Here is a 23820-nt window from a genome sequence, read left to right as displayed (position 1 = left end):
ATATAGATTAATGAAAAGAAATCATTATTTAGATAGGAAAAAAAAAGGCTCAAAAATTTCAAAAAAACTTAAAGAACAAATTAATGCAACTTAAGGAACTAAATTAATAAAAATTAAACTAATTTGATGACTAATTTGTTCTCATTTTCCTATATCATGCCAAATTATCAATATGCTTTGCATATCAATTTTTTTTACCAGTATTTTATAGATTAGATTAACTTAAGAGTTAATTTATATTTTAAAACATAAAGGACTAATATAATAATTTAAGAACACTCAAGGGCTAAATAGATAAAAATTAAACTTATGGGATCAAATCCCACGTATCAATATTCAATATTTAGGAAGGTAAGGCTTAGCTCATGTAAGGCTAAATGTCCGATAGTTGAAGTTTATAATTGTGGCCAATGGGCTATGTTCCGTAGAGGGCACAACCTTTGTGAATTTGGGGAAGTTCAAGATCAGTTATAAATATCAAATATTAGTTCAAATAAGTTATAGATTGTGGAAAGTTTTAAATCCCGAAGTCTTAATTAACTTTCAAATTGCATATAATGTTGAAAGATGATCCAAACTATATACGACAACTCCATAAACTCTAGGGTTAAATAATTAGGTGTAGGTCGTCAACTACCTCCTCACATGGATGGTCTCAGAGCTAAATTGTTTGGTTCGAACTCTTGGTATGAGTCAATTATGTCTTTAGTGGGGTCCCTTGCCTTTTTAGTTTGTTCCTTCTCTTTTCTAAAAGAACGCTTTCTGCAATTGGAAACAATATACATAGCTCAGGTGAACGAAAGGGCAGACCCTAAGTGTACAGCGGAGGGGCGCACTTGGGTCCTTTTAATATATGCTCAATGACAAATGAGGTGTATATTAATATGAGAAGGTTTTTTTGGACAAATACGAGAAGTTTTAATTACCCACCATTACATTTTTCATACTCCCTTCATTTAAAAATATAAAGTATTTTTTGAGAAGTTGGATGCCAAAAAATATAAGGTATTTTTAATCTTTTAAGATGTAATTATTACCTTTTTAAAAAAATGCCTCTATTGAATATATTACTTTATATTTTTTAGGGCAAAATATCATATTAAATAGAGGTAAATATGAAAAGACATTAAAAACAAGTAATTACTTTATTGGGGGTGAGATTCGATTAAAAATGCCTTACATTTTTTAATTGAGGAAGTATACAATTTAATATCAGGCTACTAGTATCTCACACTAAATAAAATAATAGATATTTGATAGGAGGATATTTTACGCGTATTTATAAATTATTTTTGCCCTTATATTGACTATTTAATGTGTAAGTTTAAGATAAGATTAAATACAATACTTGACACTTGACATGGAGATTTTAGTCTATTTTCAGGAAAGGAAGACAAAATAACATGAAAAAGACCTTAAAATACGAAGTCCAAAGTCAATGACCAAGGAATCAGGCCAAAAAAGTTCATCCAGTCATGGACAAGCGTGAGAAGGCTCCATCTGCTCATGGGCGAAGCTCAACACGATGATTCTACATGTATTTTGTTCATTTGCTAGCAGAAGAAATTTCCAATTGCGTGCGGACATGGAAGAACTGGGCCCGACCGCTTGCAGACGCAAGAAAAATTGGCAAAAATTAATATTTCAAATTATTTGAACTAGATATCAGCATATATATCTAATGAGATAAGACATAATCTAGATGGATTCTGAGCCTACAAGTTCAAAATTAGTATAAATGAGCATCCCAAAAGCCTCTCAACACATCCAATATTGAATCAAAAAGCTAGGAGGCATGTTACGGAGTTTGGAAGAATTCTTCCGAATTGGGTATTTTATCTCTTCTCTTGTCTTCTCTAAATTCTCTTTATGTCTTTTATTGTGATGTTTTACAATAACCTTATGAGTTCTTTCCAAACTCCTAGTCAAGGTAGAAGATAGCCTGACTAGAATTGTTTTGCTCTTTTATTTAGTTGATTTATTTTCTTATTGAACAATAAATTTTATCTACGAAATTTATTCATTTTCTTTTATGCTTATCTCTATCAAATTGCCTCTTTTTTTTTTTTTAAATAGAGGGCTATAGTATAGATTGTTTGTGTAGTTTGATAAAGTAGAAGGTGAAGAACTTGGCTAGACCTATAGAGATAAATGCAGATAATTTATTTAGGAATAATTTAGGAATATGTGATGGCTTAGATTATAACTTTATGATTTATTTAAGGAAGAATGACAGAAAGGTCCCAAAAGGACCAATTAATTCAATTTAGATCCCAAATGCCAAACTCTAAGAATTTGCAAATTTGGCTCTCAATTTTGCAATTTCGTTGTAATAAATTTGTAACTTATTTTTTAAATGTTATAACATGATTGAAGAATAAATAAAGTTATTTTCTCTATTAAAATTTGGAACACAAGTTACAATTCATTACAATAAAGTTTTAAAATTGAGACATGAACTTGTAAATTTCTAAAGTTTGGCATTTGGGACTTAAGTTAAATTAATTGGTTCTCTTGGGACATATCTATTATTCTCCCTTTATCTAAGGTCTCAATAGGATAATCTATCCATCTTAGTAGGTAAATCCTAATCCCTGATACTTGTTTGATTGGTTGGTTTGTTGTTTATTCGCTTTTCTCATTTATTTGTTATATTTAATTATTAAATATTTTTTAAAAATCCTCATTTGTTTTCTTACTATCTTCCTCTGGGTTTGATCCGAAATACTTCAAATTTATTACTACATCAATTTTGTGCACTTGTGAGAGCAATCAATATTGTTTGTTAATTGAAAAATTCTGTTATTGATAAATAATTAATCAAATTCATATTTATAAAATAAAAGTGATACTGAATGCTTAAATCAAACATGCTACTCTATTTTCCATAAATTCTTATAAAGAATACATATTATTTTAAAAATTGAGAAATTTTTGACTAAATTATTTTTCGTTATTTAAATTTCATATTAGCTCAAGTACATCAAATATATAATTATTTAGAGTTGATATCTTGTATATATTAACTATTATTTTTATAAAACATAAAGACTTATCTTAATCTCTTAGTCAAATTATTAACATAGATATAAGAATATGTTAAAAATATAAATATAAATTTTTATATGTTATTTATTTTGTTAAAAAAAATTAATGTATCAAACTTATGATTTCGATTGAATATAATTTACATTCTTAAAAAGGTTAAATCCATCTAAACAATTATTATTTTATAATTTTTTATATTATAAAATTATTTTAATGTTCGTTGGGAACAATAAATTACCAGGCGTGCCAAAAACGCTAAGTTTAAATTAATGACAAAGGGTTCCCGGGCTCCCTTACCTAGATGTAAAAGATACGCAAGAATTGATAAAATAAATGTTTAATTAATGCTAAAGGATTACAAAGTGTAAAAGATTACAAGGCTGGAAATGTAAATAAAGTTAATCATAACGTCTTTCACATGGTCTGCAAAATGCATGGCACAGTCTATTATCAATGTGTTCCATTATTGAAGAACCAGCCCTGCCTCCAAGATATTCGGGAATAGCGATCATGTCTCCGCGAGATTCGGGACCATTTGAAATTGTGATTTTATGTACTAACAGTCTAAGAAGTGAGTTCACAACTGATAGGATCTTGATGTGTTTATCGAAACCAGTCTTTCTCTTGGGATTTAGGCTAAACCTTTTGTTTAGGTTACTAATTGAGCCTGACTCTTCAGTTACTTAGCCCATATGAGGTTATGGCCTTTGGCAGGCTACGTTTCAATTTTAGCCCAAACATTTAATAATATATTTTATTTTAATTTTATAAAATAAACAAACAATGAATGCCCCTGCACACATGTATATATATATATATATATTATTTTTTAAATTTGGCACGCACCTCTAAGTTTTAGTTCCGTCCTTGGGTAAAATGAAAATTGAAGCCCATAAATTAAAATTCTTTGAATTAATCATTAGGTTACTTCTCATTTCTAACTTTGAGTACTTTCTCATAATCTTATTATCTTTGTTTACACAAAATCACCTTTAAATATTGATAATTATCATTTGGTTTCGGTTAGGCAATTATTCTTATTCATTTTTCTTCTTCTTTTTGGATAGGCAATTATATATCACAAAGGTTCCTTTGTTCTTAAAGCTATATAAGAAAATTCCAATAATATGCTATTTGTAATAGTTAATCAAACTTAAGATGTAGTTCTAAACTCATCTCAAGCCATTGTCTTCCTAAAGAATTGCAATGTATATTTTATGACATATTAATTTTTTTACTAGATCTACTTTGATCATGAGATCTAATTGTACTCTTGAGATCTAAGTGTGATCTTATTGAGCATTCTTTGGATATATTACAATCCCTAGGATCTAGCTATAATCATTCTCTATGAGACTTAGGGCATAATGGTAAAGTTATCGAATAACTTTATTTCTGTTTAATTTGACAATTGTATTGATTATTCTTTAAGACTAATTTTAAATACATTTGTTACCCTCCCATGCCTTATTTATTTCTTTTTGCCTGTCCTAGACTATTCTGAACTTTAACTTGCTCATTGTTTAATTCTAGATACTTTCTTGAAGTTTATGCAAATATTATACTTTTGCCCCAGAAAAACTTTTAATTATGATTTGGTCCCTAAGAATTGTACTATACATCTTTTTCAAGGAACCTTTGGGACTCTTGATTAATTGGGCTTAGAAGCTTAAATTTTGGATGTTACATTAAATCCATAACATTATTTGTTTTTAAACATTAAAGCAATTCAGTAACACTACTAGAAAAATATAAAATAGTAAGAGAATTTAGCAAGGGATCATCTATTCTTCTCTAAAATATCAAATTAGCTAGGAAATTAGTGAGAAATATTAATTTTATAGCTTAACTTAAAATTATCAAGGAAAATAGCGAGGGACTGTCAATCTCTCTCTAACATAAGAGAATTAGTGAGGAAAATAGCGAGGGATGCCAATTCCTCTCTAAAATAAGATAATTAGCGAGAGATTCTGTCCCTAGCTAATTACTATAAAAAAATTTAACTCTTGACAATGACTTTTAATTATATATTTAATTATTTTTATTTAAAAATAAAATTAAATTTAAAAATTAACTAAAATATTCATAATAAAATTATTTAATATTTTCTTTATTTTAAGTTTATTTTCATTAATAAAATAATATTTTATTAAAAATATAATATAAAGAATAATTTAAATAAAATATAAATATTTTTAACATATTAATAATTGAAAATAAAAGTTAATACGTATATATGTGTGTATTTTTATAATATATTATTGGATATATTTATATAGTTAAATAATATATATTTAATTTTTCATATAATGACTACACGTGTCTTTCAGTTCAACTGGCAAAAAAGGAGAGTATAAGACTTGAAAGGTATGAGGTCAAAGGTTCAAGTGTTGACTTTGGCATAAACATGATGAACATATGACATGATAAGGAGCAAGTGATATGGTGCAAGGTGGACATTGACATGTCATGAGTTGTCGCACATGTGGTGGGTGATGGGGCACGAAATGGTAGGTGACATGACAATTGATAAGGCACGAGATTGTTGGTAATATGTTACAAGTTGACATACACATGACGGATGATATGACATCATTATCTTTAAATATAGGTATATTTAGCGAGGAATCAATCCCTTGCTAAAGTTATCGAATTTGCAAGAGAATAGCGAGGGATTCAGTCCCTAACTAATTTTAGCGAGATACTGAATCCCTCGCTAATTCTCGCTAAATTTAGTGAATCCTTTTTTAACTATGAATTTAGCGAGGGATAATTTTTCTCGCTGAAATGCAATTTAGCTTGGGAAAATGACATTTAATGCGGAACAATCCCTCACTAAATTTTATTTCTCTGGTAGTGTAACTTGTACTAAAAATTTATTTCAATTAAGTCATCTAATCTTGTAGTGTAATTTCAAAGTTTTTAAAATTTGATTTGTAAATAAATACTTGTTGTGGTCTTTATATGAAATACTACTTTTAATTTTATATATAAATAAGGATTGTTATTTTCATAAGTAATTTGGTATAAAAAATAGATTATTTATAGTTTAATTTAATTTATTTTTTTCCAAGTTTTATGAGTAGATTAAAATGTTAGATATGAAAAAATATTGTAAAAAATTAATATTACTAACAATTTAAGTATTTAACTACTTTTCATTTGAATGAGTTACTCAAGCAGTATGTGTGTACGTATGTGGGAGTGTAATTGCATTGCTTGCTTTTCTACGTCAAATCAAATCTGTGCCCAGTCATTGCGGTGCAGACTTGTCGCGGCCCTTGTTTTTATTCATGCATGAAAAGACATGTCATGATGGAATGAAATGAAATCAAGACTTGGCAAAAAAATGTTTTTTTTCTTTCTTTTTTTTTTCGCCAAAGATCAAGACCTAGCAAATGCAAAACGAAATTTGTAGTTTAATTTCATGATGTACGGATATAGTAGTTCAATGCAAAATGAAACAGGATAAGTAATATTATACAAAAATGAATGTAGGATCTCATATTTTTCTAGACCTATAATTTAAAAATTAATTTATTAATTTATATTTTTATAATATTAATTTACTGAAAAATTATACCCTGTCAATTGATTGAAACTAAAGTTCTTCTCAGACTATACGAAATTCATCAATTTTTTTTTCATAACAGCGAGATTCATCAATAAATTTTATTATATAAAAGTTCAAAAGGTAGCTTCACAATGACATATATATATATATATATATAGTTAAAAAGATGAATTGACCTAATATAAGGATACTTTGATCATTGTTATAAACCATAGGTAAGAAGAAATAGACTGAATTAGCGTTACCTTGGGCAAATGATCAATGACTTAGTACTATTTGTTGAAGGGACCATATGGGATAACACTATGATTGGTTTAATATTTTAAAACACTTGTAATTTCTTATCCTGTTTAGGTTAATCTAATAAATTTATTGTAATTATTATATATTAATTTAATATTTATTAGAATATTTTATTTTATTATATATCCTTGTATGGTAATTAATAAATAAACACGATAAAATTCACGATTTTTCTGGTTTCTCTTTTCTTTAATTTAGACTAAAATATGCAAAAATTTTTTAAATTTTGAGGCAGTTGTTTAGAATTATTTCATCTTTAAAAGTTTAAAATTAACCTTTTAACCTTTGTTTTTTACCACAAACTCTTCTACTATTATTTTTTGTTATCTTACTAATAGAAGTTATTATGTCATATTAAAAAAAGTTATGTAATAGATTATGCGGCATTTGATGTAAGCTAACAATGAAAAAAAATATGAATACAATTTTTATAAAGCTACTATATATTCGCTTACATTGGATACCAAATAAGCTGCTATGTGTCTTTTTTTCAATATGACATAACAATTTTTATTAGTAAGATAACTAAAAAATAATAATAGGAGAGTTGGTGGTAAAAAAAAAAAGAGATTAGAGGTCAATTTTAAAACTTTTAAAGACAAGGAGGTTTTGTATAACTGTATCAAAGTTGAGAAGAGTTTCGTATGTTTTAACCTTGAATTTATGCAAGCTTATTTAAAATTAAAGATGCACATGTATCTCACAGATTAGCTAACAAAAATTTAAAATTTAAAGGACTCGTTCTCTTGTTTTATTTGTGCACGACTAAGAGAGATAAGTTTAATATAATTTAGACAATTACAATTATAAGGCGTCGCGTATTTGGTTCAATATTCAAATTGCAATGAGCTAATCATGCAGAGCAGTCAACTCTCCAACCACAAGTCGTGGTAATTTGAAATGTTGTTGCATGGGCACGTGATGCTCCTTCCTTTACTAAGCTGCATTCTTCTACATGATGTGTGTGTTTATATATAGACACATGCAATAATAAACACTCACACACGTCAAGCATTTCCTTCTTTTGTGTAGACTTCTAAGATCTCTTTCTTAATTCAGAATTTGTCAGTAATTTCAGGCACTATGGCTGTGAGTTTAACCTTCGCCAGAGAAACCAACCAGGTATTATTTCCTTCTTCTGCTTCTAATCTAAGCCTTTTGCTTCCATTTTACCATTGATCACGCGAACCCACATATGCTATCATTATTAACTGACAAAAACAGCCTATTTAATTTGCTGATTTGTGTTGTCAAGTTTCGATTGTTTTTGTCAAACAATTAAATCTCAAATTCATTAGTGGTTCTAAATTTCTAATACATATGTTGCATGGTTTTGCGTCCTCCAGGTGCTTTTCGCAGGAAATGAGTGTGTGAAGGAAGTGATACTAAATAGGCCTCGCAAGCTTAATACCCTTAATCACAAAAATGGTTAGAATATAATTCACCCGTAATGAGAATATCCATATTTTTTCTTAACTGATTATTTTATAGTCTTAATCTTAACTCATTCTATTATTTCGAAGGTTTGTCAAATCACACAGAATTTAACGTTGTATGAGACTGATCCATCAGTGAAATTGGTGATTTTAAAGGTAGAAGTAGGGTTCGTAACTCTCAGCCTCTATTCAACTCTATTCTGCTGCATCAAAAAATCCAACTTTTCCAGTCATATGGTTTTTTCCAATGAAATTATTAATATTGAGCCAAATATCTATCTCCCTATAGAAATTGTTAATCCAACTTTTCCAGTCATATGGTTTTTTCCAATGAAATTATTAATATTGAGCCAAATATCTATCTCCCTATAGAAATTGTTACATGTAAAGCGTTTCTATTTCAACACAGGGTAACGGAACAGTTTTCTGTGCCGGCGGTGATGTCATATCAGCAGTTACTTCTTCACTCTCAGGTTTTGTGTTGAAATAAATAAACAAATAATGTACATACGCCCAAGTGTGTGTGTGTGTTTATAATCTTCAATGATATTCATGTGCAAATGCTGATTGGTAATAGGACACTGGACCTACCCAGCGAGCTTTTACAAGAAACAACTTACACTGGACCATTTAATGGCTACCTGCAAAAAACCTGTGGTAAGCTATCTAGTCCCCACATTATTTTCCAATTTCAAAGAAGGAAGAATTATATTTAAGAACCAATATGGGAAGTTAATCTAATGTTTAAAGACCTTGAGATAATGAAATTAAGACAACAGAAAAGAATTTGTGGTGTGTTTAGATTAATGAGGATTTTGATTTGAATCAAATCTCTCTCTTGAATACATAAAAAATTATGAATTTTTAAATTATAATTCTTTTATAATTTCAAATTCTCTTTACATCTTAGTTATTTAAAATTTTAATCATTTCAAATATTTTTTTTTGTGTTTTCACTATTAATGCATTTAGGACTCAAATAAACTCATCATTTTTAAATTACACAAAAAAAAAAGATTTTAAATACATGAATTTCAAATATGAGAGTTAAACACAAGACTTCAAATCTAAAATTCAAATCTAAATTCATAATCCAAAGGTTATCTAAAGTAGTCATCTCCAAGGAATTCAGTATTAAGACAAACAAAATTGCATAGTCACATATAGGAATTTTTAGAGCATTTTATTTCTGATGTATGACTATTAAATTTTCTGTGTCTTACATACGACTACCAAATTTTCAATGCGTGATTACTAATCGGGGTAAACTATTTGTTTCACAGGCTTCTTTATATATATATATATATATATATATAATTTATCTTGTATGGGCATTTTAGATATTAAACATTTTTTTAAAGACATTGAATTAAAAAATTTAAGGTCCTTATCTATAAAAAAAACTTGTTATTTGGGCCTTTATGCATGATTCTCCTTTCAAAGAATGAATGACTTTTTTTTTTAAGATATGAAAGTGAAATAGGAAATGTTTGAATATATCTAAAGGTGTCTATCATCAACGGAGTGGTCATGGGAGGTGGGGCAGGCTTATCCATGAACACAACTTTTCGGATTGTCACTGAAAAATCTGTATGTTTCATCTTCTCTCCTCTTTTCATCATTACAACTCATACTTATCCTCACAACTTTATTTGTCTGTTTAGTAATAATAAATTTTTGTTATTAATATTATTAACATATTAAAATTTATTTATTTTGATTTTATCAGATAAATGTATATATTAATTATATAAGGTTAAGTACTTATAGTGTCATCCTTTGTTATATAGTTCTTTGCTATGCCAGAGATATCTATAGGACTCTTTCCAGACGTTGGCGCTTCTTACTTTCTCTCCAGGCTTCCTAATCATTTTGGTAATATTTTACTCTATCCTTTGGTTAACTGTTGCATTTTGTTCCACATACATTTTACTCTAATTGATAAATTAATGTCAAACTTAAGATTAGCTTGCATATCACTTGTCTATATACTGTTAACTGAACAAAATTGGTCATGGCAGATTGTTTCTGAACTGGAAAAACAACCAGATGAAAATAAGTTTATCTGTTAACAGTTTATTTTAGCTAGCTGTTACTACTTTGGTTTACTTATGCAATTTATATAAAGGGGAGTACTTAGGGTTAACAGGAAGGCGCTTGAATGGAGCAGAAATGGTTAAATGTGGCCTTGCTACTCATTTTGTCCCTTCCAAGGTACATGTATTAATCCATCCCCACCCTCTATATTAATTAATTATTCTCCTCCACAGCTTCATGTTAATTAAATATACTGGCCGGGAACTATGACATATTAGTTAGAAAAATTCACCTCACTTTTGCTCTCTGTGCAACACAGAAACTGAATTTTCTGGAAAATGCCCTGCAAAATGTGACAACATCAGATATATCAACAGTTACCGCATTAATCGATAAATTTACTGAAACAGCTTATCTTATGGAAGACAGCCCCTTGAAGAGGTAATAATCCTGTGAATTCATATGCACGCATTCTTTTCTTAGTAGATCATTATACATACAGCTACATGTAGAAGCTGTATTTAAGTATTTTTCTTTAATTGTATTTCATGACTAAGTCAAATTTTGACAAACTAAACAGACTAGACAAAATCAACAAATTCTTCTCGAAAGGCACTGTTGAGGAAATTATTTTGTCCTTGGTAGGTGCCATCTTTTTAATTTGATGTGACAAAAATTTTTCGTTTGTCCTGGTTATTACTTAGACAAGAATGGATTTAAATCATCTGAAGTTCAGATATGTGAAGTTTTTCTTTTTTAGCAATTCTTTCTATTTTATTTTTTATAAAAAATAAAATATTCTCTTTATTTAAAAAAAAAAGGCAAACTTCACAAATCTCAACTTCAAAGGATTTAAACCTGACAATAGCTTATTTGGATGACATCTTACGCATTGAAATTTGATAGGGAAAAGAAATAGAAATCAACGGAGCAGAGAAGTGGATCACCGATGCTATGACTTACATGCGTACATCCTGTCCGACAAGCCTCAAGATATGGCTTAGATCTGTGAGTATGAAAAATAATATGCCAAATTGTCAGTAATTTGGAATCTCAAATGATTGAGACTACGGAATCATAACCAATTCGAATGTGATTTAGGTGAGAGAAGGCCGATCACAAACCATTGAACAATGTCTTCTACGAGATTACAATATTATGTGCCATATCTTGCGAAGAACTGTCAGCAATGATTTCTACGAGGTAATTGGTACTATAACAAGTACAACTCAACTAATTTAAGTCCCTTGTATTGTATAGAATTTGAAAAATGACTTGCCTAGATTATTGCTCATGAATAGTATAATTTATTGGAGTTTTTATATTATACATAAATTAACTGATGAATATGTTATTAATATGATGAATATTTTCTATTGTTGATCGGTTAAACAAATTAGTTTATAACAAAGTCCAATCATGAAGCAAAACTTTCCTCTTCATTCGTCATAGTAAAAACTATCATTATCTTAATTATATGTATTTTATTTATATTGAGGCTAGTTTTATTTGAGAAATCCTTAGCAAGCTCGAACTTGATGTGTCATTGTCCATGACCCTTCGTGCATACACTTGACAGGGTTCAAGAGCAAAGCTATTCGATAAAGACAACAAGCCTGTGGTAAGAGATAGTACTCCCCTCTCTAACGCTGAATTATTTCAAACTTATGCAAAAGAGAAATTGAAATCATACACATACATTTATTGAGACTCGATTAAAAGATTGGCGTACGTACGGCTCTGAATCTCTAAAGCGCCACTCAGCTAAATTTTTTTATTTACTGATCTCTACTATGATGATGACCGATGATGATCATAGTAATAATAAGACATGACACAACTAAGCTTAACTTTTTTAAAAAAAAAAATGAAAGTGGCATTGACCTGCACGTCGGCATAATTAGAAATGTTTGTTGCGTTCGTTTGTGTCTTTGTCTTGTGATCAGTGGGATCCTCCGAAGCTGGAGCAGGTTAGCGAGGAAATGGTAAATCAATACTTCGAAAAAGTTGAGGATGAGAATTGGGAGTGTCTGCAATTTCCTGATAGATCAAACATCCCCAGCAAACTCTAGATTGAACCCCATTGCAATGCTTGTGGCTTCCAAAGAACTTTGTATCAACGCGAACAACATGCTTATTTAATTGTATTTGTAGTATAATATAATAATAAATCAATCAAGATGCAATTTCCATAATAAAACCTTTTGGTTTTGGCAACAGCAATAATTGATCTGAGCTCAGTCACATAAAAATTATAAGTTGCATTCTTCAAGTTTATGCAAAGATGACGAGCATGGATATGTATGTATGTATCCCAAGACTTAATATACATTTTTTTATTGGAGGCAATTAATCTTGTTTTAGATAGTCGAACATTAAATGTGAATACCGTTTTTAATGAAAATACAAATCTTAATTCATTATATTGTAAAGAATTAGTCCTTTCCATGAGATCAAACTCATTGGTTTTTTACTGTTGAAGAATTGGATTTAGATGATGAAACATTACACCTCACAAAAAGTAAGGTTTAAAGTTTAAACGTGAGTGGCCGCCGGCAGCAGGGCAGGGCAGTGAGCAGGAATCTTTTTGTTTTTGGTAGTAGCAGAAATCTTTTAAACACAGTCGAATTTTTGGAGCTCATCGGGCTTGTATTTGACATGGTCTCAGAAACGCTAATAGAGGGGGAAAGAGGGGGGGGGGTATGGGGGGAAGCAGGGGCAGGTATTCTAATTTAAAACAAGAATGGATAAAGTTATTGCCAACTCTTTGTTTACTGTATTTCTTATATTATTTTCTTTTTAAATAAAATTAAATTTATTAAACACAATATAAAATGAGTAAAAAGTTATACTCCATTCGTTCAAATATCTCAGTCATTTTTTAGAAATTGAATGTTAAAAAATATAAAAAAATTTTAATTTTTTAAGATATAATTATTATCTTTTTTTTTTAAGTGTCCCTATTGAATAAATAACTTTATATTTATTTTAGAATGTAAATGAGGGTAAATAGAAAAGATAGAATTAATTTAAAGATAAATAACTATTTTATTAAAGAGTGAAATTTAATTAAAAATTTTTATATTTAAAAAAAAAGAGTATATATTTATAAAAATATATATCTATATATATATAACCAAAAGAGTAATAGACACAGGCATTATGATTTGGACCGACAAAAGGACAAGATGCTAATTAACAAGCAATAGCCACATATAAGGTCTGAGGTGACGTTGCATTGAGAATTTTCAAACACTGATCCAACTTACATCAGAAGAACACACGAGTGAGGATAATTCCGACACGTTTCCAATTTCCGTCCACCCTCACATTTCATCAGTAAAATATATTATATCCAAATTGAAACACAGTTTCACACTCACATACTAACACATCGACGAACTCAAGCAATCCTACTTTTTTTTTTTTGTGGGTTTAAACAAGCAATCCTACTTTGATCTAGAAAAGAAAACAAACCAAAACTTGGATTAATAGAAGTAAAGCCTCCATCCAATGCAAGATCATGTCCACTGATGTACTTGGATTCATCACTAGCCACATATAGCGCAGCTTGAGCCACATCTTCCCCCTGCAGATAAACCCCTTCAAGATTAGAATAAACAGTCGAGCATCCTTCATCATTTAATTTGAAGAAATATCTTTTGCAGCAGCATTTGCAACGAAATATGGGGAGACACAGTTCACTCGGATTCGAAATTTGCCAAGTTCAGCGGCCACATTCTTGGTGAGACCCACCAAGCCACATATAACGCATGTGTTGCATCCCCTCCTACATGGGAAGAAACGCTACCAGCCATTATTATGCTTCCCTTTCTCTCAGGAATCATAATTTTACCAGCATCCTTGGTGCCCAAGAAGTAACCTGTTAGGTTCACCCTAAGAACACGTTCGAATTCGTTGGTTTCATCGTCGAGAATGCTTGGTTTAGGTTCACCTATTGTGGCAACATTGTTCACCATTAAGTCAAGCTTTTCATGCTTAGAAGTAGCAGTGTTTACGGCCGTTTCAACGTCGGATTCTTTTGTAACATCACAGTGAACGTAGGAAGCATATTTGGATCCAATATCACTGCATACAGCTTGCTCTTGTTGGTCTCGAATGTCTGCAATTACCACCTTAGCCCCCTGTCTGCTGAAGAGCCATGCCATGCATGCTCCTATTCTTCTAGTCCCACCTGTGATCAGTGCTTCTTTTCCTTATAATCTGCAAATATGCATGTCCTCGAAGGACATGTACACACTTACAAGCACAATTTCTATAGTTAAAGGAATGAGAAGTACAGCCTTATAGTTTATTGTTAATGTGTATGTATACATATGTATTCATGAATATAATGTGTGCATATCTATGTAGTCATTAACATATTAAGATTTCGTATTCTTATAATTATAAGATGTCAAGTAGGGATTGTCACATCGACATGACTTCCATGTAGGAAGAAGCAAAAAGGTCTCACATATCAAATAGAGTTTTATGTTCACAAATGAGAGGTTAACTCAAATGTGTTAATTAGTTGGACTCAAAAGTATTCTTAGACTAGAGATTGTGCAATAGTAATACAAACGATTCTTTTTCCCCTATCTGAAACACACCAGCAACTCAGATCTTTACTTTAAATGTACAGATAGCGGCACATTAAAATCTATTGCATTAGAGCTATGTTTATGAGAAATAGCATATATATTTGGGATTTATGTTAAGGTTAAGGAGTTTAATGACCCTGAAATTGATAACAATATTAAAATTAATGATATCATATTTGAATTATAATTTGCTTTCAATTTTGAAATGGATTAAATAAGATGTAATTTGGCTAAGTGGAAATTACCTTTGGTGTTGACCCATAGGTTGAGTTGAACCCTTTGGATGGAAGGAGGTGTATTTTATTTTCTTAGACTTGTGAAATTACATTTATGCACTTAAAAAAAAAAAAACAGCTTACTAGATCTTTCCTCCTCCCTAGCTCCTATCTCCATTTTTTCCACTTGCGATTATGAGTTCAGAGAGAGAGAGAGAGAGAGAGAGTCAAATTCTCATCCGTCTTCTTCCCTCCCTTCGTCCTCTTCTTTTGTCATTCTCTGTCTTCCCGTTCATTGCCAGAGAGTGTGTGTGGAGCAGCTTAGCTCAATGACACTGGATTTTTGTGCTGGGCATTGAGGTTCGTTTGCTTCTTCGTCGTTTGTGACATTGCTCCAAGTGTGTGGAAGTTCTAAGCTTTAGTTCCTTTTCCTCTTGTTAACCGCTTGAATTTCATGTCATTTCATGATATTTTTCTCAAATTATAATATATTTTAGCATAATTATTTATATTTTGATTGTTTGAATTAGAAAAATGTATATGTTATTTTAGATTTGCACACTTGGCTTTAATTTAATATTTTTGGCCTTAATTTATATTATTTTAATTTAAGGTTTGGTGAAAATATTTCAAGACCCATGGTGATACTTTTGGATGAGAAAAATCAAGTCCGAAGATGATTATTTTTGCCAAGTGAGAGAAGTGTGAAAAATTGACCAAAGTCGTAACTTTGTTTGCAACTTTCGCTGTTGTTAGTAAAACATTGCATTTTGCTTAGCTAGAAATAAGTGGGTATGATGTATATATGCTGCTTACTTGACCCATAACACATTCTTTAGACTTTAATCCACCATTTGGAGCTTTGCATGTTAGAATTTGGGCATTGGATGAGCTTGGTGCAAGGAACTGGAGTTTTGAAGACATTTGAAATTCTTTTTTTTTTTTTTGCTTTTCTATTCATCTTCCCTTTCTTCTCTTATATTAATATAGGTCCAAATAATTTGTGTGTACACCAATCTTTTCCTCTCTTTTTGTGATTAATGATTTGTATGTATTTATTTTACTCTTCTCTTAATGCTTCTAAGTATTTGACCACCATTTAAATGTTGAGTTCACTTGATTGATGTTTGAAAAGGCTAAGTTGAGTATAGAAGTTGGGTAAAATAGTGCAAGAACCATGTTAAATAGATGGTTTTGTTAGTAAAATAAAGATATACTTATAACCTTGTATAGCCACATTACAGTTGGTACTTAAAATTAAGTTTTATTGATCGTATAAAAAGAGATTGAGCAATTAATTTAACCAAATACTTGTTTATGGTTTAAGAGAACTTATTCAAGTATTTTTGAAACTCTAGATTAACACTTATTTTTATTAAAAACATTTATAAAAGAAGGAAATTTTAGTGTTATGAAATGCAAGAAAGATAAATAATTAATTTTAATATTTTTAAAACTCTAGGTTAGCACTTGTCACACCTCGATACTAAGGGTATGGTCGTCATAGAATATGAGGTAAATTCATATTTCACAAGCCTTGATTGACTAGAGTTTAAGCGAAAATACCGATATATGTAAGTTATATATTGATAATAAAGTTCGTAAAGTTTAAATATTTTGTAAAAATTTTGGTAGAGTCTCTCCTATAATTTATACCTCCTGAAATTTTCACAAACTACAAAACCTATTAGCCCAACCAGTAAGTAGACTAGCTCCATTCCAACAATTTACATAATAATAAAATAAGACTAGGGCCTAACCATGGTATACATGGAGCACTAACTTATAATTTACAAAATATAGTATAAGGTTTCACTAAAAAGAATATTCACCATGTGCTTCCTTTTTCAAAAAACAAGAAGTTCCTCAATGGTCAACTAGAGATGCAAGGTCAGCTACAATATCTGAGACCAAAGAAATTACCAGTGAGTAGCTTTCCAATCAAAATTATAATGAAGAAAATATAAGGATAATAAATAATAAATTTAACTTCAAATGACTTAATGAAATAATGAGTTATCCTTAATTAGTAATAAATATTAATTTTTTTCTAATAGTGTGATCGTGAAATTAAATAATACTGGTAGAATCACATATATGTATTAAAATTTTTTACTACTCATAAAATATAAAAATTTACAATAATAATGTAGTTTGATAAAGTACTTTTAGAGAATTACTAAAGAAATGTAAATTTTAGTTTAGATTTTGGAGGACTTAATCAGAACGAATAACAAGTGTGGACACACAATTTACAAGAATAAGTAACCAGTTAAACATGGCTAGGAGTCATGAAACAAGCGTGACAAAAGCAATGAATCAAGCACATGTATGAAACCCACGAAAACAAGTATGAATACAGTGCTCATGAATAGCATTCCTTTGATCCATGTGTGTTGGCTTTCACACAAAGCTAGCACCTTCTATAACACCTTGCTAGCTAAGCGTACCTTAGCGTGCTAAGGGCTAATGGAACTCTTGTTAGCGTCCAGCATTCTGAACTTAGTCCCTCTCATTAAAATCCAACATGTGTGGAGTAAGAAAATTAATTTAAGAATCTTCACCATTAAGTACTATCCAACCATCATTTTTCCATTATCCAAATAATTTATCATTTCCACCATCCATGAATCATTACAATAAAATCTTATATTAATGTAGAATTAAATAATTAATCTACTCATGAGAAATAATATTAGTGTTGAATATATGTTCCACTCTTGTCTAAAAATAATTATAAAAATAAGATTAACATGAATATTTGTCCAATTTATCAGGAAATAATAGTAAAATTTAAATAAAGAGATTTTATAGACATTTATCAAAAATGGATTTGAAATGCTACCCACTCATCTAAAAGTTTTGAAAAACCTTATATTCACGCTCTCTTAATTTCCTTGCTTACATCAATGATGTCTCAAATCAATCTAACACATAACTGAACAATCCTCATGTCATTAGGATTTTTTTTCTTTTCCTATAATAATTAATCTAAATTAATATTTAAGCTCTTCAATAATTCTTTAAATTTCTCATTAATCCTCTAAACTCTTATTGAAGCGACAAACAATTTCTAGCAAGTAGTTCAAGAACAATTGGCAGCACTCCGTTTCAGCCATTGACAGAATCCTTATCCCATATTTAACAAAAGCTTAATTACTCTTTAGTTTAATAATTTCCCTCAAAGTTTTGTGCAATCCCAATAGGTAAATCAAGTTACTCTTTATATAAAGACATATATTTCTTCAATTTACCTAAATAATTCCTCCAAGCTCTGCTATTACATTTAACAATCCTAGTTCCACCAATTTCTTCTTTCAATTATTTCTACAAGCATTATAAGAACATTTACAATTAACTAAATTATATGGTCAGCATCCATGCAAAAGTCAAAAATTTTTACATTTAGTTTCTTCACTAAAGTTCCAGCTTCGCAAAACAAGAAAAGACAGTGTCCAATATTAACTAAAACAACACCTAAGTCTTCCTAGAAGTCTCATAATAGAAACATTGAAGAACAGAGCATCAACCTCGGCCAGTGAAGGGAAAAAGAAGGATTCACATTACTATTGGAATTGAAGGAGTAGAAGGAAGAATCAGTGTTTTACCTCTATCAAAGTGCAATAATAGCTGCCATGCACAGAAATCACAGACCATGCGAAGAAGTGTTAGTGCTTCAACTCAGCTGTCCAAAGAGGAGGAGACGGAGCCAGAAATTATTGACAGGAAGAGAAAATAAAAATTAAAGCTTCATCACACGCGGACGTTCAGCAGAAAAAGATAAAGGAAGGATGAAGTCTGAACTTGCACTCACCACCAACGTCCCTGTAACAGAGAAGAACGACAGAACTGTATCCTCCTCTCTCCACTATGATAGACGAACGAAGATAGAGGAGAGGAAGAAGGTGACAGCGAAGACAGCAACCCGAGTGACAGACTCTCGTTGACACAGAACAGCACGATGACAGTGAAAAATGTCAGCAATCCAACTCACAGTGGCTGGCGAACGCAGATGAGAACGATGGCAGTGGACGAAGCAACAGCAGCCAAAATCAACAACCCATGACAGCGAGCTACAGACATTGAGAAGAGCTAGAGATGGACCGACTATGAATGTCTAGAAGAGTGTATGTTGGCGGTGAAGAAAAGGAAGTGAGATGCTCTGTTTTCTTCGCACAGAAGAAATGGTTTCTGATCACAAGAAGGATTGGGAAAACTTACAAAAAGGAGCACAAGGAAATTACAAGAAAAGGCACAAAAAATTACAAGAAGAGGCACAAGATTTTCCTATAATTTAAAACAAAACTTTTGTTCAGAAAAATTTGAACTTTGGATCTCAAGAAAATTTCTAGTATGAGTTCCTCTAAACTATCAATTTCTACTTATTATAAAGTTTATTTAAATAAAATATTCATTGAAAAATTTTTTATTCAATCTAAAATTTAATGTCATTATATAACTGAATTTGCTAAGCCTTTTACTTACTCACTTGTTTTAAATAAATCTTCGTAAAAATAATACTTTACTCACATTTTATTACTTATCATGACTTGTGCACTTGCGAATAGCGCAACACCTCCTCAATGCCAGATTCTTCTTTTCCTGCTACATTGCGTGGCCAAAGTCGTCGTCTTCCTTTTGTGATCATGTTATTTGCGTGTTGGTGTTGGAGCTTGTTTCTCGTTCTTTTTCCCAAGTGCGATCTGCTGTGGGTTTACTGTTCCGTGTGTGTGTGTGCTGTTTGGATAGTTAGAAAAGAAAATCTTATTGGGTTATTATTTTTTCGGTACCATTGTATTGTTTAGGTGTATGGATGGGGTCCAAGCAAGCTAGAATTGAAGTTTTAAGAGACCATGTTTGACAGGCAATTACGCTTAAGAATTTTTGTCACTGTAGGGTGATGAAGATAAGTTTAGAATTGGTTTTCTTTGAACTTAAATTGAATCTTGATAGGGAATTCTGTTTGGAAATCATGACAAATTTAAATATTCATGTTTGGAAATTCCTAGGCAAAAGACTTAGAGATTAAGGACCTCAATAGATTGGTTTTGAAATTAATGCACACAAGGCGTTGTTTGTTAAAAGACTTATAAGAAGAAATCATTTTCCAGTAGGGTAATTATGAGTGGCTCAAATCAAATGGGAAATTTTAGATATAAGTGATGATGGTGCTTGGGAACACTCTAAATTATTTAAGTTAATTATGGTTCTATTAATCATTATTGTTAAATTCTCAAGTTGATTCTTTGAGTTTATTATTTTAACATTTCTAGCCTATAAAATCATGAACTTAAAAGTTGACTCTTTGAATTTACCCTTTTTATATTTCTAATTTATAAAACCGTGTTAACTCACTCATAAACTTATACCAGATGCAAACTCAGTTAAACTTATTAAACTTATTAAATTTTTACCAAGTTAAGTGAGTTAAGTATATATTATGTAGAACTTGGTTTATAGAAGCAGTATGACATGGTTCAAAGAAAAATAAAACTAAAAAAAAACTAATATTAATAAAAAAGAAAACAAGCAGTACCACAAATAAATTTCCCTATTTTGAAATTTCTACATTTAGTATTATAATCTATCAATGTAAATGAATTTAATTTTAATTATTTATATTTAAAATATATTTACATCAAATTTTATATTGTTATATTTTATATTTTAATTATTCAATTATATACCTTTAACAGCTATTTATTCATAAAAATAAAACCTTATGAGTTTACAGTCTAAGTTTACATTTTTATTATGAGTTTATTTAAATTTACAAGTTTGACAACCTTGCTATTAATGATGGAAAGTATTTTATTTAACTTGCAAATAGTTTATTAAAATGTCTACTTGGAGAAATTTGATTTATATTGGCAAAATATATGTAATGACAGCATTGTCAGATAAGTAAGATATTATTGAAGACGATTATTTTCTATAATGGAAGTTGAGATTGGAATTAGAGATTTTCAGAAAAGGTATTTTGACAGTAATTCAAGTACCAAATTGTTATTTATATATTAGTCTTTTTTAATATCTATGGAATGTTTGATGCAATGTTTGGGAGAGGTTGAAGTTAGGATTTATCTGTTGTGCTTGTCTAAATTATGTTGGATTAAAGATTTTGGGATATAAAATGTATAAAAAAAAGTGATTATGATATTATTTTGATCCTAGGAATTTAAAGATCACATATCATTACAAGAGGGCAAGTGAGGGGTAAGATATATTTTGGGAGCTTGCCAGATAAGTAGATAATGTCTCAATTAATTTATTAGCAAATTTTTTTATTAAAATATTATTTTTAACAATTCACAATTATTAATATATATTTCTCTAGTATTCATGATTTATGTTAATTAAATTACTTTAGCTCTTGAAGTCATAACATATATTTATAAGATTGAGAAAATGCTTTTACAAGTTTTAGTAAACCTTTATTGGATAAAGACTAGTGAAAATTGGTAAAGTTTATGACGCGATGGTCATGAATTTTTATATTTATAAAGACTGATACTTGAAATGAGTTATGTGAGTTTAATGATAGGAAAAAAAATTTATTTTGATAACAATTATTTTCTCGCATGTTAGAAACTAATTTTGAAGGGATTATATATAGAATACTAGTTGCTAATGACAATTCTATTAGTCCTTGGCATTAATGACTAGCTAGTTTGATATTTATAAGCATCACACTCATACTTCTTATCCATAAGTCTCGTATCTGCATTTGTTTTAATGGCTTAGGCTATGTTTGGTTAGTTACCCTTATGGACTATATGTCCATATTTGTTTTGTGGCTTCAAGCCACATTTGGTTAGTATTATTTTTGTGGATTGTGTGTTTATGTTTATCTTTATAGCATAAGCCACATTTGGTTATTTACCCTCATGGACTGTATGTTCACATTTGTTATCTATTTTGTTAAGTCCCTAATAAAAAAATGAGTTTCAATTGACTTGTGCTTATTTTTCTAATGGTTTTAATTTATAAATGTTACCACATTCTCCTTTTATTTAGTCTAATGATTTGGTTTGAATGTCAATTACTTACTATTGTATGATTTGAAAATGAACAATGATAGATAAAATGCTGTTGTTCATATGGACAAAATGTTATGCAAGATTTCTTTGACTTCGAAGCAAAGTATTTGTTATATCAAACTATTTTTTTATTATTTGGTACATGTTTACTTGATTATATTCCTCACTATTCTTTTAACTTAAATAATTGGGATGTTATTCACTTGAAACTATTTTTTATCTCAGTTGGTGTAGATGGCCCTAGACCTTCAGATGATCATTATTGAGGGTTATATTTCCAAACTGAAGTTTAAGCTTTATTTCTATTTATTGTAAAACTTGAACTTATATATATTATACTTTATATTTTGTAAATTTTGTTGTGGATGCTCCACATAAACTTTAGTTTGGATTCTTGCCTTGATTATATATTGTTTGTTTGTCTGTTGATATGAGCAAAGCTCCCTATTATTTTTGGTGTTGAAATTGTTGTTGTTGAATTTTTGGAATGTCTTGTTTACATGGAAAGTTTTGCCCAAATTTTTACAAAAGTATTAAACTGTTTGTTTGTTTGATATACTCTCTCCATTCAAAAAATATAAGGCAATTTTGGAGGAGTTAAATGTTTAAAAATGTAAGACATTTTTAGTCTTTTAAGGTGTAATCATTGCCTTTTTTCCAAAAGTGCCCTTATTGATAATAACTTTATACTTATTATAGGTTATTTAATAGGGGTAAATATGAAAAGATATGGTTAATTGAAAAGTAGGTAACTGTTTTATTGAGGGGTGAGATTCAATTAAAAATACCTTATATTTTTAAATGGAGGGAGTATATTGGAAAGTGCTTAATCTTATGTCAGGTATGTTCATGGTTTACAAGTAGAAATTTCTCAAGACTTAAGGGATTTGAGTTACTTTGAATGTCCCTTTATGGCCACACCCAGTTTTAAGAGCGTGACAAAAAAAAAAAAAAAGAAAAGAAGCATTACGTATAGTCCCTGTTCAAATGCTATTAGCAGCAAGAACTACGTACTTATAATAAGCAAAGGTCTTTTGGATGGAGAATTATCGTATGTGTGTGCCGTGTACTTTGGTGTCTCAAGAGCGAGCCGCGGAAGACCATGTCCAGCCATATTTGCAAGAAATTACAGATAGTGATAGCTGAGAGGGATTCTGAAATCTTGAAAGATGAAACTATATACGAACAGTCCCTAAAATATAGGGTTAAATTAGGCCGTCAACTACCTCATCACGTGGAGAGCTGAATTGTTAGGTTGGAACTGTTGGCTAAAGCAATCATCTAATTATATGAAACGAAATATCAACTTGTTTCTCTAATTGAAGTTGACTCATTCATTTTCTTTTCTTTTGAATGGGGACTTCCTAACCTAGTTTTTATGTGAAAAGCTAAGGTAATGAAAATCAAACCAATTAAAGTATTGGTTAAATGATCAATAATTAATTAAAGTATTTGGAATTCACAATTATATAATAAGATATATTCAAAACCACATTTTTAAGACCAATTTCGAATTGTCATCTTCGAGATTTTAGAAACCACACATTTGTACAACCACATTTT

The 23820-nt window shown here is 30.0% G+C and overlaps 1 protein-coding gene and 1 pseudogene across 5 annotated transcripts; one reads left to right on the top strand and one right to left on the bottom strand.

Annotated features, from left to right (window-relative positions):
• The first annotated feature begins 7938 nt into the window (after positions 1-7938).
• Positions 7939-12737, top strand: LOC129293814 (probable 3-hydroxyisobutyryl-CoA hydrolase 2). 5 transcript variants are annotated; one of them, XM_054931928.1, is made up of 14 exons: positions 7939-8047; positions 8272-8353; positions 8449-8517; positions 8771-8834; positions 8939-9018; positions 9868-9951; positions 10152-10236; positions 10511-10575; positions 10718-10839; positions 10979-11039; positions 11305-11406; positions 11500-11601; positions 11978-12019; positions 12345-12737. In XM_054931928.1, exons 2-14 carry the CDS (start codon positions 8351-8353, stop codon positions 12468-12470), a joined length of 1005 nt encoding a protein of 334 aa, XP_054787903.1. In that variant the 5' UTR covers positions 7939-8047; positions 8272-8350; the 3' UTR covers positions 12471-12737. The 5 variants fall into 5 exon arrangements, with proteins under 5 accessions (XP_054787903.1, XP_054787902.1, XP_054787901.1 ...); XM_054931927.1 differs by having other exon boundaries at positions 10502-10575; XM_054931926.1 differs by having other exon boundaries at positions 10490-10575.
• Positions 12738-13801: 1064 nt separating this feature from the next.
• On the bottom strand, positions 13802-14615 carry LOC129292407 (borneol dehydrogenase, mitochondrial-like; annotated as a pseudogene).
• Positions 14616-23820: the final 9205 nt, after the last annotated feature.

This window comes from Prosopis cineraria, unplaced genomic scaffold, assembly GCF_029017545.1.
Source record: "Prosopis cineraria cultivar Desert tree isolate PC_DT_omini unplaced genomic scaffold, ASM2901754v1 PC14, whole genome shotgun sequence".
NCBI lineage: Eukaryota > Viridiplantae > Streptophyta > Magnoliopsida > Fabales > Fabaceae > Prosopis > Prosopis cineraria.
Note: the sequence above shows the minus strand (reverse complement) of the source record. Positions and strands in the feature narration are given on the sequence as shown.

Excerpts from the sequence above, each read along its gene's own strand:
- LOC129293814 (XM_054931926.1), top strand. Across the intron at positions 9,952-10,151 it reads GGATTGTCACTGAAAAATCT|TTCTTTGCTATGCCAGAGAT; the intron begins GTATGTTTCATC and ends TTTGTTATATAG. Across the intron at positions 11,040-11,304 it reads AGGAAATTATTTTGTCCTTG|GGAAAAGAAATAGAAATCAA; the intron begins GTAGGTGCCATC and ends GAAATTTGATAG.